This window comes from Melanostigma gelatinosum (genome assembly GCF_949748355.1).
Source record: "Melanostigma gelatinosum genome assembly, chromosome: 18".
NCBI lineage: Eukaryota > Metazoa > Chordata > Actinopteri > Perciformes > Zoarcidae > Melanostigma > Melanostigma gelatinosum.
The window spans coordinates 7,583,429-7,600,352 of NC_136651.1; the positions used below are offsets into that span (position 1 = coordinate 7,583,429).

The 16,924-nt window shown below is 42.9% G+C and overlaps 1 protein-coding gene across 1 annotated transcript; it reads right to left on the bottom strand.

The window, feature by feature from the left end:
• Window positions 1-4,807: 4,807 nt before the first annotated feature.
• On the bottom strand, window positions 4,808-14,776 carry zbtb7c (zinc finger and BTB domain containing 7C). Its single transcript, XM_079289046.1, has 4 exons — window positions 14,599-14,776; window positions 7,985-8,728; window positions 7,197-7,870; window positions 4,808-6,733 (listed from the first exon to the last, which is right to left on the bottom strand). The coding sequence occupies exons 2-4, from the start codon at window positions 8,708-8,710 to the stop codon at window positions 6,148-6,150; spliced, it is 1,986 nt and encodes a 661-aa protein (XP_079145172.1). The 5' UTR covers window positions 8,711-8,728; window positions 14,599-14,776; the 3' UTR covers window positions 4,808-6,147.
• Between the last annotated feature and the right edge of the window lie 2,148 nt (window positions 14,777-16,924).

The window sequence follows — 16,924 nt, forward strand, 5'->3', positions numbered from 1 at the left end:
CATAACTTTTGTTTGTTTACAAGAAAACTGCACAGGGCACCATTAGCTAGCCTAACGGTGCAGTTTTCTTCAGCAACATGCAATGAAGCTGATGTTAAAATATTTGTAATCGAACAGAATTTAACAGACAATGAATATAAAAGAGGAACAGAAACTAACAACAGATTCTTAAGTCAACCTTTCCGAAAATATCTTCTGAGCATCACCTCACAAGTCAGAGCTTTTGAATTTCCCTGTCAGCTTATTGAAGCATTTACAATATTCCGTGTTTAAGTTTAAGTGAAGGGGCACTGGTTAAATGACAGACAATTGCCTAAAAGTCGTTTCAAATATAGCTTGAGTTGAAATATCATTTGAAATATGACTTTGCAATCTAAACCAAGACATTGGCTGACATCCGAACAAATTGTTGCTGAAAGATATTCTGCTTAAAGAGTTTGCAGTCATTTGAAAAATACTGGAACTTTCCTTTATTACTTCCTGTGACATTTCTCGAGTCACTCCATCAATGCAGGTGCACAAGTTTATCAAGACAACCCTTCATCACATCACTACACCCTGTGCAAAGACAGAGCCAAACCAACAGGAAGCAGCTGCTGCAGACCGTCTCTGCCCCACATGAAAGGATGTGGTTTGTTCTGTATGTGTCTTAAAAAAAGCTTTCACCACAGGCCCTTTATTTTATGTTCTCAATTGATCTTTACAGACTTTCACCCGAATCTAAAATCACAAAAAGAAAGAAACACATCTTCCACTGCAATACATATGTTTGTGATTATTTGAATGCTCCTCGTGAAATATTAATTACCTTTTTGAAATCTAAAGTGAAATAAATTCTTGCCACAAGTTAAACTTAAATCGTTAGCGCCCCCCAGAGGGGAAAGGCCACATCAGAATGGAAAGCATGTTTCAAAGTGAGATATTATTACTTTAATGAGCCACTGGCTGGAAAACCATTTAAAATGGTGAAAAAGTCAGCAGCAGCAGTTTTTAATGTGCTTTTAATCTTATAATCACTGTCACTTCAACATCAGTCTTCGACGTGTTGTCTGTTTATTGTTGGTCACACAGTGTATATTCAGATGAACATGTCATTTTGGATAGTTTTAATATTCGGAAATATAAACAGGGTCGGGGTACAGTAGCACTTGTTTTCCACTAGAGGTCAGGGCAGAGAAACGGACGAGCTCAGTATGAAGCACAGCCGGTGAAATTAGCACTTTTAAGCAATGAAAACAAGAGTGTGACCTTGTATTTAGAAGACAAACAATAAACTCTCAGTCAATAACTAAACCGGACTGATCTGACTCTAAAGTTTTGATCAACACAGCTAAAAATATCAAAGATATCAGAGTCTCTGCAGCATAATTCAATTCAATTCAATTCAATTTATTTTTGTATAGCCCAAAATCACAAATTACAAATTTGCCTCAGAGGGCTTTACAATATGTACACATTTGACATCCTCTTGTTCCGGAACCCTCACATCGGAACAGGAAAAACTCCCCAAAAAACCCCTTTAACAGGGAGGAAAGAGGAAGAAACCTGTGGGAGAGCAATAGAGGAGGGATCCCTCTCCCAGGATGGACAGAAGTGCAATGATGTCATGTGTAGAACAGGATAGTGAATTACAACACATTCAATGTAATTACAGCACATTCAATGTATGACACAACCACGACAGGAGGCAACACCTGGTCCAGGTTTAACCCGGATACACAGGAACCTGTGAGGCGAGAAAGCACAGAGACTCTGGTGAAGAAGCAGGTCAATCATGTGCATTAATGGTATCGGTAGTATGAAATAGTAATGTGAGTAATAATAAAAGTTATATTAGCAGTTGGAGTCAGCAGGGCCATGGTAGGAGGATGGACCAGGGTCCAGATGAAACCATGCTCCATGGAAACCTGTGAGGAGAGGAAGCACAAGGACTCCGGGGAAGAGACAAAATCAGTACTGTGCATTAATGGTATCGGTAATAGGATTAATAATGAAGATCGTAGTAGGTGTCAGCAGGGCCATGGCTGGTTGAAGAACCAGTGTCCAGATAAAACTGCGGTTAAGAGACTTATTAGAGCAGCCTGAAAATAAGGAATTGCAATAATCTAGTCTAGAGGTAACAAATGCATGAACTCATTTCTCTGCATCGCTTTGAGACAGGATGTGCCTGATTTTTTAAATATTACGTAGGTGAAAAAAGGCAGTCCTAGAAATAAGTTTTATCTGAGAGTTGAAAGACAAATCCTGATCAAAGGTAACTCCAAGATTCTTGACTGTGGTGCTGGATGCCAGCGCAATGTCATCTAGAGAAACTATATCATTAGATAACTGATTTCGGAGGTGTTCTGGGCCGAGTAGAATAACTTCAGTTTTGTCTGAGTTTAACATCAGGAAGTTGCAGGTCATCCAGGTTTTTATGTCCTTAAGACATGCTTGCAGTTTAGCAAGCTGGTTGGTTTCATCTGGTTTGATCGATACATATAATTGAGTATCATCTGCATAACAATGAAAGGTTACAGAGTGTTTTCTGATAATATTGCCTAAAGGAAGCATATATAAGGTGAACAAGATTGGTCCAAGCACAGAACCTTGTGGAACTCCATAACTGACGTTGGTCTTCATCGAGGCTTCATCATTTACATAAACAAACTGAGATCGATCCGATAAATAGGATCCAAACCAGTTCAGTGCGGTTCCTTTGATGCCAATATAATGTTCCAGTCTCTGCAACAGGATGTAGTGGTCTATAGTGTCGAACGCAGCACTAAGGTCTAACAGGACAAGAACAGAGACGAGTCCTTTGTCTGATGCGATTAGAAGGTCATTAGTTATTTTTACCAGAGCTGTCTCTGTGCTATGATGCTTTCTAAATCCTGACTGAAAATCCTCAAATAAACTATTGTTACACAGAAAGTCACACAACTGATTTGCAACTGCTTTCTCAAGGATCTTAGAGAGGAAGGGAAGGTTAGAGATCGGTCTATAGTTGGCCAACACCTCTGGATCCAGAGTGGGCTTCTTAAGAAGAGGTTTAATCACAGCTACTTTGAAGGACTGTGGTACATGACCTGTTACTAAAGACAGGTTGATGATATCTAATAAAGTTGTGCTAATTAATGGTCGCACTTCTTTCAGCAGCCTAGTCGGTATAGGGTCTAAGAGACAGGTGGAAGGTTTAGACGTAAAAATTGTTGAAGTCAGTTTGTCAAGGTCAATGGGAGTAAAGCCATCTAAACATATATCAGGGTTTACAGCTGTTTCTAAGGTTACTCTATTTGTGGAAAGATCGGTCGAGGGCAGGAGATTATTAATGTTCTCTCTAATAATTATCTGATCATTAAAGAAGTTCATGAAGTCATTGCTACTGAGGTCTATAGGGATACTCGGCACAACAGAGCTGTGACTCTCTGTCAGCCTGGCTACAGTGCTGAAGAGGAACCTGGGGTTGTTCTTATTTTTCTCTATTAACGATGAGTAATAAGCTGCTCTGGCATTACGGAGGGCCTTCTTATATGTCTTAAGACTGTCTCGCCAGAGTAACCGAGATTCTTCCAAGTTAGTGGAACGCCATGTTCTTTCAAGGTTTCGCGATGTTTGCTTTAATTTGCGGGTTTCAGGGTTATACCATGGAGCGAACCTCCTTTGTTTTACCAACTTCTTTTTTAAAGGAGCAATAGAGTCTCGTGTCCTTCTCAGTGAGCTTGTAGCACTGTCGCCAAGATGATCAATCTGGCTCGGACTAAAGTTAGCACAGGAGTCCTCTGTTATATTGAAGCATGGTATTGAGTTAAATACAGACGGAATCGCTTCTTTAAATTGAGCTACGGCACCATCAGATAGACATCTAGTGTAGTAACTCTTGCTTAACGGTGTACACTCCGTTAGTAAGAATTCAAAGGTTATTAGATAATGGTCCGATAGAAGAGGGTTCTGTGGATAGACTATTAAATCTTCCATGTTAATGCCATAAGTCACAACCAGGTCGAGAGTGTGGTTAAAACAGTGAGTGGGTTTCTGTACATTCTGACAGAAACCAATCGAATCTAACAATGAGATAAATGCAGTACTGAGGCTATTGTTCTCGACATCCACATGAATATTAAAGTCACCTACAATAATTACTTTATCTTAGAAATATCATATAAATATGTTGATTTAATTTGCTAATATTCATCCATAAAGGCCTAAATAACCACCCAAGGTGCTCAGTGACCTGCTGGTACCTCTCAGGGTTTCTGGCATTAAAGGGATGGTAAGAGGCCGGTAATCCTAACTCCTCATTATGTGGAACTCCTCACCCACAGATCAAATTGGATCATGACTGAGATCATTTTGGCTCAGCTTTGAAAGAAGGATCATTCATGTAGTTGGGATTTAATGTAATGCAGGGTTTTATTTTATTTATTGTATCAATGTTTGTGTTTGTGCTGTTTTGTACGTATTTGCATATTTTAAAGACCCATCCAGGTGGTGTAAGTGGTGTGGTGTGTGTGTGGCATTGGTCTGTGCTAAATATGTTCCATGAAAATAAAACAAATAGTTTTACTTACCCGTTGATTTAAATCATTTTACAGAAGTAGCAAACTTTATGCGAAATGCAAAAGTTTCAGAAAAAAATGTACACGTCAAACAAATCGCTGTGTTAAATTTGACCGAATTTGGTTTCATATCGCACTGACTCAATACTGGGTTAACATTACTCAATAACCACGGGGAGACCACTTAGAACCGGGACAATACAGACATTCACACGCATGCAACTTGGTCATTTTATGAAAAAAAAATACTCCGAAAGAAGAGCGAAGTTCAACATTTCGTGTCTTTATAAAACAGATTTGCAAAATATAGCCAAGGCTCATTCATTTAAATATGCATAAATAGCAAGAAAATACTTTCCCATTTCAATTCAAATTCAAATCACTTCTTTATACACAAATCAGAGATGAACATTATATGAAAAAACGGGGCTGAAGCCCTCTTGATTTGTTGCAGCAGAAGAGAAAACACAAGCGTACTGTATAGCGAAAGCGACAGTTGATTAGTCAGAAATATACATCCTCTGAAGACACATATCCATAAACATTTAAACAAAGTCGTATTCAAGTCTTTGAAATATCAAAGTACACATCTTTGGATGGATGCCTTTTTAAGATCAATATACATATATATATATATGCTTTTTTTTACATCAGCAACGCAACCGTAATTAACAACACCATGGCCAAAAAGTTTGTGTCTATGTACAATCGTGCAGACGAGGAGCTTAAACCAGAACAAGGCAGTGAAAGGCTAATAACACATTATCAAATGTCCTGATTTATTAGACTTCAAGTGGGTTCCCTTTGTTTTGGAATATCATTAAATAACAATGTCAGGATCAAACATACTTACAGGACATGTGCCAGACTACGCCCTGCTCTAATAAACCCTTTTTAATGTTTTTTCTTTTTTTAAAGCACTGGTCCTTTTTTAACACTTAAAACACAACTATTCAAAAATGTAACTCACTTTGATTTGTTAAGATGAAGGCTTATTTTTATTTTATTTAAATTGTATTTTATTAATTGATGTCTACTTCACTTCCCTTTCATTGTGAGACTGAAACGTTATAAAAACCTTTTGTTATGTATTTATTATTTTTACATTCATCATCGTCACTAATTCAGCGTTGCAACAATTGCAATAGGTCCTGCTCTGATTCTTATATTTGACTGCACATGAATACTTTTCAGTATAAAAGCCTCATCGCGTCTTGCTTCAGAGGACATTGTAGAATTGAGATGTTTTAGAATTAATAGCATTTTAGACAACCGTGTAGATAAATAATGCAAATAATATATATCACAGCATTCCGATGGTTGTCCTCATCAGCAGTGTCAAACTGTTTGCCTCCTCTTAAATGCTGTCAAAATAATTTGCAAACAATTATTTAACATGACATCTTTGAAATGATTTCATTAGACTGTGTCTGACCATCAGGAACACAAGTCTGTTTTACTCCTGACTCAGCAGGTTTCAGAAGGTTCATTGATCTCACTTTCACTTTTTGAAAAAGGGGCTTTCGCTTCCTGGAGCAGAACAGACGCAGAGATTCAAGAGACTCGTTTTTTTTCTTGTCTTTTTGTTTTTTCTTCCACGGACCACAGTTCATTTGGCCGGCTCAGGGATGGGAGGAGCGCGCTCCAGTCTCATGGTCCAGGGGTCGGAGGTCGCAGCATAAAAAGGAGAGTGGGTAAGCACTTCTTCTCCAGCCAGGGCGAAGGCAAACACTCCCCTCTGCCTCCCTGCTGCTGCCTTCTCCCCCTCTGCGACGCGCTTCTCCCTGCCGTCCCCGCTCTTAAAACCCAGGCCCCTGTTGCCGAGCATCTCCCCAAGTCCGTGACCCTTGACCCCCTGGTACGCGGGGCCTAACCCGTTCTCCTCAAACCGGTTGTTGGTGGCAGCAGTAGGTGGGCACAGGAAGTTGCTGGTGGTTGTGGACCGCCAAGCAGCTGGTTTTCGTCCTCGCCGGGGGCGGGAGATGCGGCAGCTCTGCCTCTTGATGTGTCGATGCAGGTGGTCGGACCGCGTGAAACTTTTGTAGCAGTGCTCGCACTGGTACGGACGGACGCCCGTGTGGATACGCAGGTGGTTCTTCAGGTCGTAGTTGTGGACAAACTTGGAGTTGCAGTGGAGGCAGATGTAGGGCCGCTCACCGGTGTGCTTCCTCATGTGGATCTTGAGTTTGTCTTGTCTGAGAAGAGAACAAAACCACATGTTTTTGTACAGTGTGTTGTGGAGGGAAAGGTTAACACGTAGATTACAACATTGCTTTTCTTTGCCCTTTTTAGATCTTCTTTTGCACATTTAAAAATGGCAAAGATGATTTGTCTCCACTGACAACATTAAAGGTGGAAAATGTGCCAAAGCGGGAGGATGTTGGTGAGTGATATATCACTAATACAAAGAAACCAGCGGAGGGGGCTTTCCACTTTGAGCTCTTTGATATTCACACTTGGTGAAAACACATTAACCTCAGTCAAAAGAGAAAGGGGTACTTTTTCCGTTAACCCTGCGGATTTACATAACCCGGTGCTTTGAAGTCAAAGCACACAGGAACCGGAAGATCTCGAGAGGATCTCTGTGTGGCCTGTTAATGTGGAACACTTAAAGAGAACTAATGATGATGGCCTGATGAGAAGTGCTGCTTCACATACCTGGTGAATCGAACTTCACAGATAGTGCACATGTACGGTTTCTCCCCTGTATGTGTCCTCATGTGCCGCGGCAGTTTCCCAGCTCCTTGGATGACCTTGTTGCAGATTGGACACTGCTGCGACGCTTTAGGCTTCATCTTCCTCTCCTCCTCCAGCTGCCAGGGAGGGAACAGCGCCCCCAGGTGGGAAGCGGAGCTCAGGAAGCTCAGGTACGACCGGAAGTCGGCCTCATCCTTTATCGGACCCAGAGCGTGAACTTCTGACGGCACTGACCCGGTGTTCATGGTGCTGCCTAGGCCCGAGCTGACGAACTCCTTCAGGAAGTCGCCGTGGAGCAGACTGAGCGGGATTTCCTCTTTAATCTCCTCCTTTATGATCCCTCTTTTCGCTGCCAGATTGAGGGGCCTTGAGGCGTTGAGCGGAGCGGAGATGGGGAAGGCGTGGGGGAGCCTGCTGTGCTGTGGTGCCCCCGCGTGGGGATGCTGGTGGTGGTTTGTGTTTAGGAGCTGCTTGGGGAAGGTTGGGAACTCGGTGGCCCACATGGAGGGGTAGAAGCCTGGCAGGAGAGGAGAGAAGTTGGCCCTCCTGTCCAGTGTTGACATACGGGGGTAGAGACTCTCCTGGAGGAGAGACTCGATGGAGAAATCCTTCAAAGCCCGACTCTCCATACTCTCCTGCAACACAAGACGGCATCATCAGCCTTTAGAACTTTAGAATTCCAAAGTATTATTTTTTTCTTCCATAAAAATACAAGATAAGTAACAGAAATCAAATATCCAGTGAAGTACCTGTTTGCCTCTCATGGTGTCTGGAGACTGGGACTGTGACGACGCTCTGTGCAGGTCAAACTGCTGGTGGTACTTGGAGGTGCTGGGAGGCGGCGAGTCCTCCGTCCCCGGGGGCGTCTGCTCCCCCCTGCTCTCCGACGACTGCAGCGACCTCTCGCTGACATTGTCCTCCTCGTCCTCCTGCTCGTCCTTCCTCGAGCCCTCGTCCTCCTCCTCGTCCTCCTCTTCTTCCTCCTCCTCCTCGTCTTCCTCTGCATCCTCCTCTTCCTCCTCTCCCTCCTCCGCTCTCCCTCCTCCGCCTCCTCCTCCGCCGCCTCCACCACCGCTGTCCATGATCTCCAGGCAAACATTGATGATGCAGGGGATCTCCAGCATCTGAGCTGCGTTCAAGATCTCTTTCACGTTGGACGCCGTCACGGTTAGAGTGGATGTGTAGGCGAACTCCAGGATGGCTGTGAGGGGCTCCGGGGCCACAAATTCGATTTCGTACACGGCCGCCGTGTGATGATGATCACCGTCAGCGGTGGCCACTGTGAAGAGCTTCTTGAAGTACTGACTGCAGGCGGCCAGAACGGAGCGGTGGGTGCGGTACTCCTGGTCACGGACGATGAGGATGACGTCGCAGAGCAGCCCGTCGCGGCGCTGCTCATTGAGGCTGCAGAGGACGTCGCTGCTGTGATTTGGGAAGGGGATCCCAATCCGGTCCTCCTCTCTGTGATGAACCATTCTCCTCTCTGCTGTTATCTAGATAGAAGGCAATAACAATGCACTGTTTCGTGACACTTAAAGAAGAAGGTCACACTGAAAAAGACATAATTCTGTGGGACCCGCATGTTGCTCTCAAAGCCTCCACCAATCCTCACTATTTTAATTTGACTAATAGTCTTTCGTGTTGTGCGTCTCATGTAATGTTATAAATATCTGGTAATCTTTCAAAAGCCTGGAAGGCCATTTAACAACAGCTTTGAAGGTATTTCGAGAATCCTTCAAGACTTTTTATAGTCTGTCTGGATAAAATAATATTCAGTCTTGTGAAAGATACTTTGACCTGAGTGAGATATTCCTGAATATATAACAAATTAACAAGGAGAAATGTCACCAAGGATACCATCTTTGTTTGAATAATAAACAACTTAAGTAAAAAAAAGTTCTTATTGTGCAGCTGTGTGTTTTTTTTGTCTGAAAATCCCTGGAGAATGTTTGACAGTGATTCATTTGAACAAGTCCTCTTTGATTTCCTGTTGCCAGGTGATGATTGGTCACAGTCATTTTCACAATAAAAATCCACATATAGACGAGTCAGTATCATAAACATTTTTGTTATCTTGGGATGAAGCAGCACTCGATTTTACAGCAGTGATTCTCTGGAGGAGGAAGTGCCAACGGGACGGTGATGAGGGCATGTTAAAGCAAATAGTGACGCAGTTAATTATTCTAAAACATCGTTTTAAAGAGTGCAATCGGAGTGTCAAGTTATCCACATCTCGTCGTCACTGATGACAAGCAGCATCCATTCATTCGATGAAGGGATTTTTGAAAGTGTCTACTTGAATAGATGGAGGCTCCTCAGCGAAGCTGATATTGTTAACAACAATGAGTGACAGTCTCGCTTTATGAAAATATACTGGAGGCTTACTTGTTTCTGTGCCATCTGTGCAGCAAAGGCAACAAGCGGTGAACACAGCATGTCTCATTTTCAGCAAACATCACATCTCGTAATATTTTTTCTTGAATGTGCTATCGCGATTGCTGATACAGGACGTGTTTCGCCCGTGTGAGTTAGGGAAACCCATCATCTTCGGTGACACATTAAACAAGAGTCGACTTTTTTTTCCGCAGTAACATTTTTGCTGCTGCTTCTGTTCGACACTTGATGATAAGTGCGTGAGAGTTTCTGCGATAAAGTGTGTCCCTCTCGACTGTCTCCACCAGATACGAGCACAAAGCAAGCCGAATACCTTCACTTGAACAATGCGATTGGGATGTGGTGAGAAATGAAGAGAACGTCAAAAGAGGTCAGATTGTACTCTAGATACTGTATCCTGTCAAAATGCTTACTTTTGCAGTCTGTCCTCTCCCCTCTCATTTGATTTACGTCTCTATGACTGAGAGCTCGACATTGTTTTCCAATGCGCTCGCAAAAATCTCTGCACACTTTTCTTTAAAGCCTTCATTCCACAGCTGCCTGAGTTCCTACCTGTTGATTCACTGTGCTGTTGTTTACAGCTACGGTGATGAAAACGTCCCCTGGCAGGGTGCTCATTCATTCACATCTATGAATAGAGCTTAAACTTAGACTCCACACTTGGTGGTCACTGGAGGCATGTGTAGATAAATACTTTGAAGCGGGCCCGCTCACCACAGCTGCATTGTTGACTGGCTCTAAATGGGCCAGGGCTGAAGCCACACACACACACACACACACACACACACACACACACAGACACACACACACACACACACACACACACACACACACACACACACACACACACTTGCTTTTGTGCTTCAGGGGATCACACCAGAGAGGGAAAACAAAACTCTTTTTCAGAAAATCCCTTCGTTCACCTGCAGGTATACAACTTGGATACCAATCTTACATGTAGTTTATTCTTGTCCATCTTGTTGCTAGGTAACTGTTGCTATGTCCATGTCATTGATACAGTGTGGTCATAATTAAAAATGTCTACAGAGGGGGTGGTGGTATAGGATATAGGACCACAGACCTACTGCATGGAGCTGCCGCAAACTACTCCGATGGGAAAACTGGAACAAAGGAGCAGCAGGGAAAAGTTGCCAGCTGATGAAATTATATATTTGAAATAGAAATAATGAATGATGAACAGAAAATGGGATTCTATCCGTATAAAGTTTCAAACAAACACAGTGGTGTGCAAATCCTGTGCCGTAAGCTCAGCTAACACGCGCCGCATTATAAAACGTTGTTCACTGATCTGTTGTGCAGATTAATGTTGCCTCCAGAGAGACAGAGCGATACCCTTTTTCTATTATATTTCACACCACAACATACATAAAAGTTATAGCCCGGGTAGAAGGTGAGAGAATCGCCAGTGGGAGAGCTGGGGAGAGATCAGATGGCCCTAAAAGTTCCCTAACAGGTTGCACAAACACCAGCCGAGGGGCCCCTCCCTGGAACAGCCTGCCAAGGCAAACAATAGTGCAGAGCTTGGAACAACACTGAGGGGATAAGAGGGAGAGAAAAAGAGACGGACTGGGAGGGCTTGGCGAACCCGCTGTCATTCGTTTGCTCTCGACCCATCCCACCCACTCCTGGAACTATGAGACACGTGCTGCTGTTGCTGTTTGTACGCCTGGTGCCCCAGCGAGCACCACTCCCCTCCGTTCCCACTGTTTGCCTGCCACTAGCTCGTGCTAGCTCTTAGCGGCCGGCCCCTAATTACAATGTGGAGAGGATCTAAGGAGGATGTGCCGCATAGACAGGGAGGGGGAGGAGGGCACAGCTTTCCCACCACAAGGTCCTGGAGCGACATTTCATCAGCCAAACAGCCATAACCCTTTTACCCTCCCCCCCCCCCCCCCAAACCCACCCCACCCCGTGCAGCCAGGGTGGGGACGCCTTGTGAAAGGACTCTGATAATTACTGTTGAAGTCATTTGGCTCCTCATCCATCTTACTCTTCCAGTAAAGTCAAGGAAGGACAACCTCACTTTTTCTTTCTGATAAAAACTCACTCGGTTCACGATTGTCCGCCTATAACAACCTGCCATCATTAGGGGACACGGTTTCTGAATAAATCAAAAGTCCAAATCATATTTTTTTGCAATCGTCAGCTGTAGCACCTATCTCTGTTTATCGCGCATGCGTCACAGAATAAATTGACTGAACAGGAATTTCAGTTCCATGCGTGAAAACTATTCATACCTCAGCATCAGCTCAATTAATAAACGGACCTCTAATGCACAGTCCTGCCTTTCTGTCCGTCTCCCTCGATCCGCCTGCCGGTACCGGCCACGTCTCCTCTCACTCACTTAGTCACCAACACTTTCAACTCAGCACTCCCACCCCAAATGATGTGTCACCTCCATTCAGCGTCGTCTTTGTCCCAAGAACTTCATCTGCTTTCCGGGATCTGACCACCACCACCTCCTCCTAATCATTCTCCTCTTCCTCCTCTCCTTCTCCTCCTCTCTCTGTCCCTATTGCAGCTGTATCATCATTATGCCTGGAACTTGTCCCCAGCCCTGACCGCTCGGGCCACAAATCAGCAGCTAATGTCCATCTCAACCCTTGTCACGGGCAGACACCCATTTGGCCTGTAAGCTACAACACCCAGGCCTAGTTTATCCCTGTCAGACCAGTGCATCCACCTGACCCACATGCTAAATCACCAGCAGCCAAAGTTTACCCCTGTCACCAACCGCCCATAGCAAACACCCGCTGAACAACAGTCACAGACGGACAATTGCACGGACAATAATTTAGAGTATTGACAGCCCAAATCCACCCCTTATTAGTAGAAGACATTGATTTGACCTACTGTGTAAGCTAGTCCATTATCAGCAGTACAACAGTGCACCTGTTTCTCCAGGAGACACCTCCTTGGTTGGAGTTTTAAATGACAATTGTCTGGAGCCTATAGGGGGAGATTTTAAATTCTTAATTGCTGTCAACTTGAGCAGGTGAACAGCAGATGATGCCAGTTACACAAACCGGGTTGTGTTTTTATCTTCTCAATAATGATGAAATGTCTGGGCCAAATGTGAGCATTTAACTGCACAAGTTTTGCTTAAAAGTTGAGGATCGCTTGAAACTTATTTATGGGACGTTTACACAGAGTTTGGTGCACATTTATTCCACATTTACGCTGCTATAAAACAAATGTTGTAGGAAATGATTGTGCTGTCATACATATTGTTAATGTCAATACAAAATTACTTTTATTAGATATTAACATTTTGGTTCAATACATTTCTAATATGTGTCGCCATAAACCTCACTTTAAATAAGAGAGATTCTTGTTAAAATGTGTCAACAGGTGTACCAATAAATTCATTATTAGATTTCATTTTTCCCTGCTATTACTTTAGCAAATAATCTACAATTTATGCCTTTAATTAATACTAATGTTGCATGTGTTATCAGTGTGGTAAAATGAAATATTTGAAGAAAACACAGAGTCTGGTCTTAAGAGATCCTGAGGCCAATTTAGCTCTCGCTGCTCCTTAAAGAGCCTGTTTGCACTAAATGTCATCTCTCGAGCCTTCGGGGGGCCCTCAGCTACACACCATTATCTATCTCAGCCCCCAAGTAAACACAAGTTTAGGGTTCGCTGCTGAATATCGGTTCAGTGATTAAGAATGTTGCTTCTAAACGTTTTGCTATCTAAAGGACAGATTCACCCTATGTTTCGGGTTTGAAATTATCTTTGAGTCTTTGGGAATGGTACAATATAAAATCAAAAATATATTTTCTAAATCAGGGATATTATTGCAGTTTTATAATCATGGCTTGTATCCTCAATTCAAATGTCTTATTTTTAAAGGAATTACCATAACGTGCTGAAATTAAAAGGAAAAGTGAATAAAAAAAGCAATATGCCTTTATTAACACAGACAGGTGCAGGTTAAAAACTGCTCATGAGATATTATCAGAGCTAAAATATGTGATCAAGCAAAAATTGATATGACATTGATTTAATTATGAATTATTTTGTGTTTGTGAAAGACTTTTGTGAGCCTGCTAAGAAGGTGTCTAGCTTACATAAATATTACAGTATCTGACACAATGCAAACTGAAGAACCCTCAAAATACGGCTTAATTTTGTCTATTATTTCCCTCTTACACTGAATTGTATCCATTTTCAACAATTGTCGTGCTCAGAATTTCAAGAGAGCATTTGGTGAGCTGAAACAAACAAATCTTAACACATGAATGACAATAAAAAACTGGTTAACAATTATAAAGGTGACACTGGTCATGGCCTTTTGCAACTACATGAGGTAAGAGGTTCATAAGCTGGCAAACAACAAGTCTGCTGTAAACAGTAATTTACAGCTCAGCCTCAAATCCATAACATGTTTTTATTTTGTCCCCACTCACAAACATCCCCTCTATCTTCATGAACTACCTGAGTATGTATTTTGGATTTAAAGGAGAATGTCGTATAGATAGGGAATATCTAAAAGCGCAATGTATAATTACTGCTGGAGGCAAAACACATACTTAAGCTCACTTAAACTACTATGTTTGAAAGACGTGCTGCGATGCTATAAACGCTCATGCTATTTCCAGAACTTTACAGCACAATATTTACACTCCAGCCTAAATGATTACATGAGCCATTAAGCGACTTTATTCACCTGTTTGCACCTTGTCAGGTCTTTATGATCTGGAGCTACAACACTCTTTAAATAAGGAAGCTAAGTGCTGCACGTGTGCTCACTGTAACATAATGCACAAGTGCAAGCTTGTTCGCACACATGCAGACTTTGAAACAATGTGACAAATTATTGTGGACATATACGCACAGACACACACCCATGTGCATACTCCGAAACTCTGGCTTCCACAAAATTCACACATGTCTTGATACGTTCGCCAGCATTCCACAGCTTTCAGCACCCATCACCTACCGTGCCTTCAGTTTCTTGATTCCCCTCACGTGTCTTTGTATTTCCAGACTACGAAGAGGCTCTGTTGCTCCTCGCTTGACCTCTCAGCATTGCCCTTTTTAATTGAATCACAGCTGCCTCTCTCTTGGCCAGTCTGTCAATCAGTCAGCCAGGCGGTCAGTCCATTCACCAGCTCCCCACACCGGCCACGGATGCCCATTCACAAAAATACATAAAGAAAGAAAAAAAAAAACACCCGAGGAGGAATATCCAATGAAGAGACGCTAAAGCAGCGCAACAGAGGAGAACAGAGTGTGATTCTTGGGTCTGTCTGTGTAGCAGAGTGGCTAGTGTGGAGTAAAGAGTCAGGCTCACTGTTGTGTGTGGCTCATGTAGGACGAGCGAGAGAGTGAGAGGAAGGGCGGGAGGGCAGCAGCACTGCGCTGTGGAGATGTCGCACCACTAGTTTTTATAGCAGGGTGGGTAGCTGGAAGATAATAATACCCCATCCTCCTCCACAACACAAGTTTAAGCGCACTGTGTAATAAGCCCATGGCGCAGACACCCTCTGATTTAGGTCAGACAAAATGAATTTTTAGTTGTGTTAAGAGGGGATTTTTGGTATAAAGGGACCGGGGCAAAGAAACTCGACGGGGTTGTTTGGGGAGACTGAGGGAGGGTTAAAAAAAAAGGAAAGGAGAAAGAGAGAGAAAAGTTGGGAAACTATTTTGTGCACCTCTTTTGGTTGGTCTCGAGCTGAGATGAAGAGATATACAGGACTAAAAGTAGTCACTCAGAGAAAGCTACAACTTAAAGCCAGTTAGTTTCAGTTTAACACCGGTTTAAAATAGAGTCCTGCTATTCTCTCTTTCCTCTTAAATATGGTTCCGCCCAAGACTAAATTCCTTCCTCAAACTAACATACAACAGGCTCTTTGAGACCTCTGTGCACGTCTTCAGACTATGAAGGGTTAAAGACAACGAGGTGCACGCTGGGTATGTGTAGCCCCCATAAACACTCAGTCACAACAGACTAATTACTGAAAACACATTAACACACTTTAGCGTGTGGCACCCTGCAGTCAGAACCCTATAAAAGTGGCTGAGGGGAAATATTACTTAAAAGCAGACAATATCTGAGACGGAATTGAACCACAAGCACTAAAAAGAGACCACAACCTGTTTGCAGTTTTATTTTCCTTTTTGTGGAAACGTGTTTTTTAGTTTTTTTTCAAACCAAGGTTTCAAAAACCAGGTTGAAGAGAACAGAAAGCCAACGCCAGATTCCTGTTTTGAGTCATAAAATTGCCAAAGAAGCACGGTAACAGTTGGTGAGCAGCCCACCACCTCTACATGGAGGAGGAGGACGTTCATGCAGAAAGGTGTAGAAATAAGCCACTTCAGTTTAGAAGAGGGAGCCTGTTTAGCAGGTGATTGGGTAAATGTTAAACGTCACGAAAATGTGAGTTTGCTGTTACAAGTTCATGGAAACAAAACGTAATGGCACAGAGCATGGCTTACAATACTGCTTCCTCAGGACGTGTTATAGTGTGTGTGTGTGTGTGTGTGTGTGTGTGTGTGTGTGTGTGTGTGTGTGTGTGTGCGTGCGTGTTTGTGTTTTTTATGACACACCAAGAAAGAGAAAAAGCTTTTCCTTTGCTTCCACAGACAGGCCAAATGTTATGACATAGCACATTCACAGGATCTGAAAAAGCCATTGGGCTGTCCTGTATGACATCATTAAGCCACGCCCCTTTGTATTACTGAATTATTATTTTTCTTCAATTAAGTTTGCGTACAGCAGGAGGGCTTCACCGACCTGGGCATAGACTGTATAAAATACGCAAGTAGTCTCTGTGATCTTCCATCTTGGAAGTGATGACGCAGCCTAAACTCCCGGCGAATCCAAAGAGGCGGATCGTCGGTGGAGCTGAGGCAGTAGAGGAGACAGCTATAGCAGTTAGCAGCTCCTGACCTGAGACGACACCCACCTGTCGCTCAAAGCGTCCACGCCCTCAATTATGCCTCATTTTAACTGGTGAGTTGAATAATAATTCACCCCTCGTAGTGTCGTCAATAAGGGGGAAATTAGCAATAAAGACCAAAACAGTTTTTTTTGTAAAAGGCTGTAAACATTGACTCAATTTTGGAGAGAGCCTCAAGAAGCCGTTTTAAAAAAAAAACTGCAGTTTTTGGCCCTTCCTTGTTGGCTTCATTTTTCAGAACCGGAGGTTGCGGCTTGCGTTTATTTTACACTTGAGGAGGACTATGTTTTTGTCCGACAGACCTAAAAACAAAACAGTGGTACAGATGATAAGTAAATTTGATTATCTAACATACAATTAAGA

Coding starts and splice junctions, on each gene's coding strand:
- zbtb7c (XM_079289046.1), bottom strand. CDS start 8,710: ATGGTTCATCACAGAGAGGAGGACCGGATTGGGATCCCCTTCCCAAAT. Junction 7,871..7,984: donor ACACCATGAGAGGCAAACAG/GTACTTCACTGG, acceptor CTTGTGTTGCAG/GAGAGTATGGAGAGTCGGGC. Junction 6,734..7,196: donor TGTGAAGTTCGATTCACCAG/GTATGTGAAGCA, acceptor TTCTCTTCTCAG/ACAAGACAAACTCAAGATCC.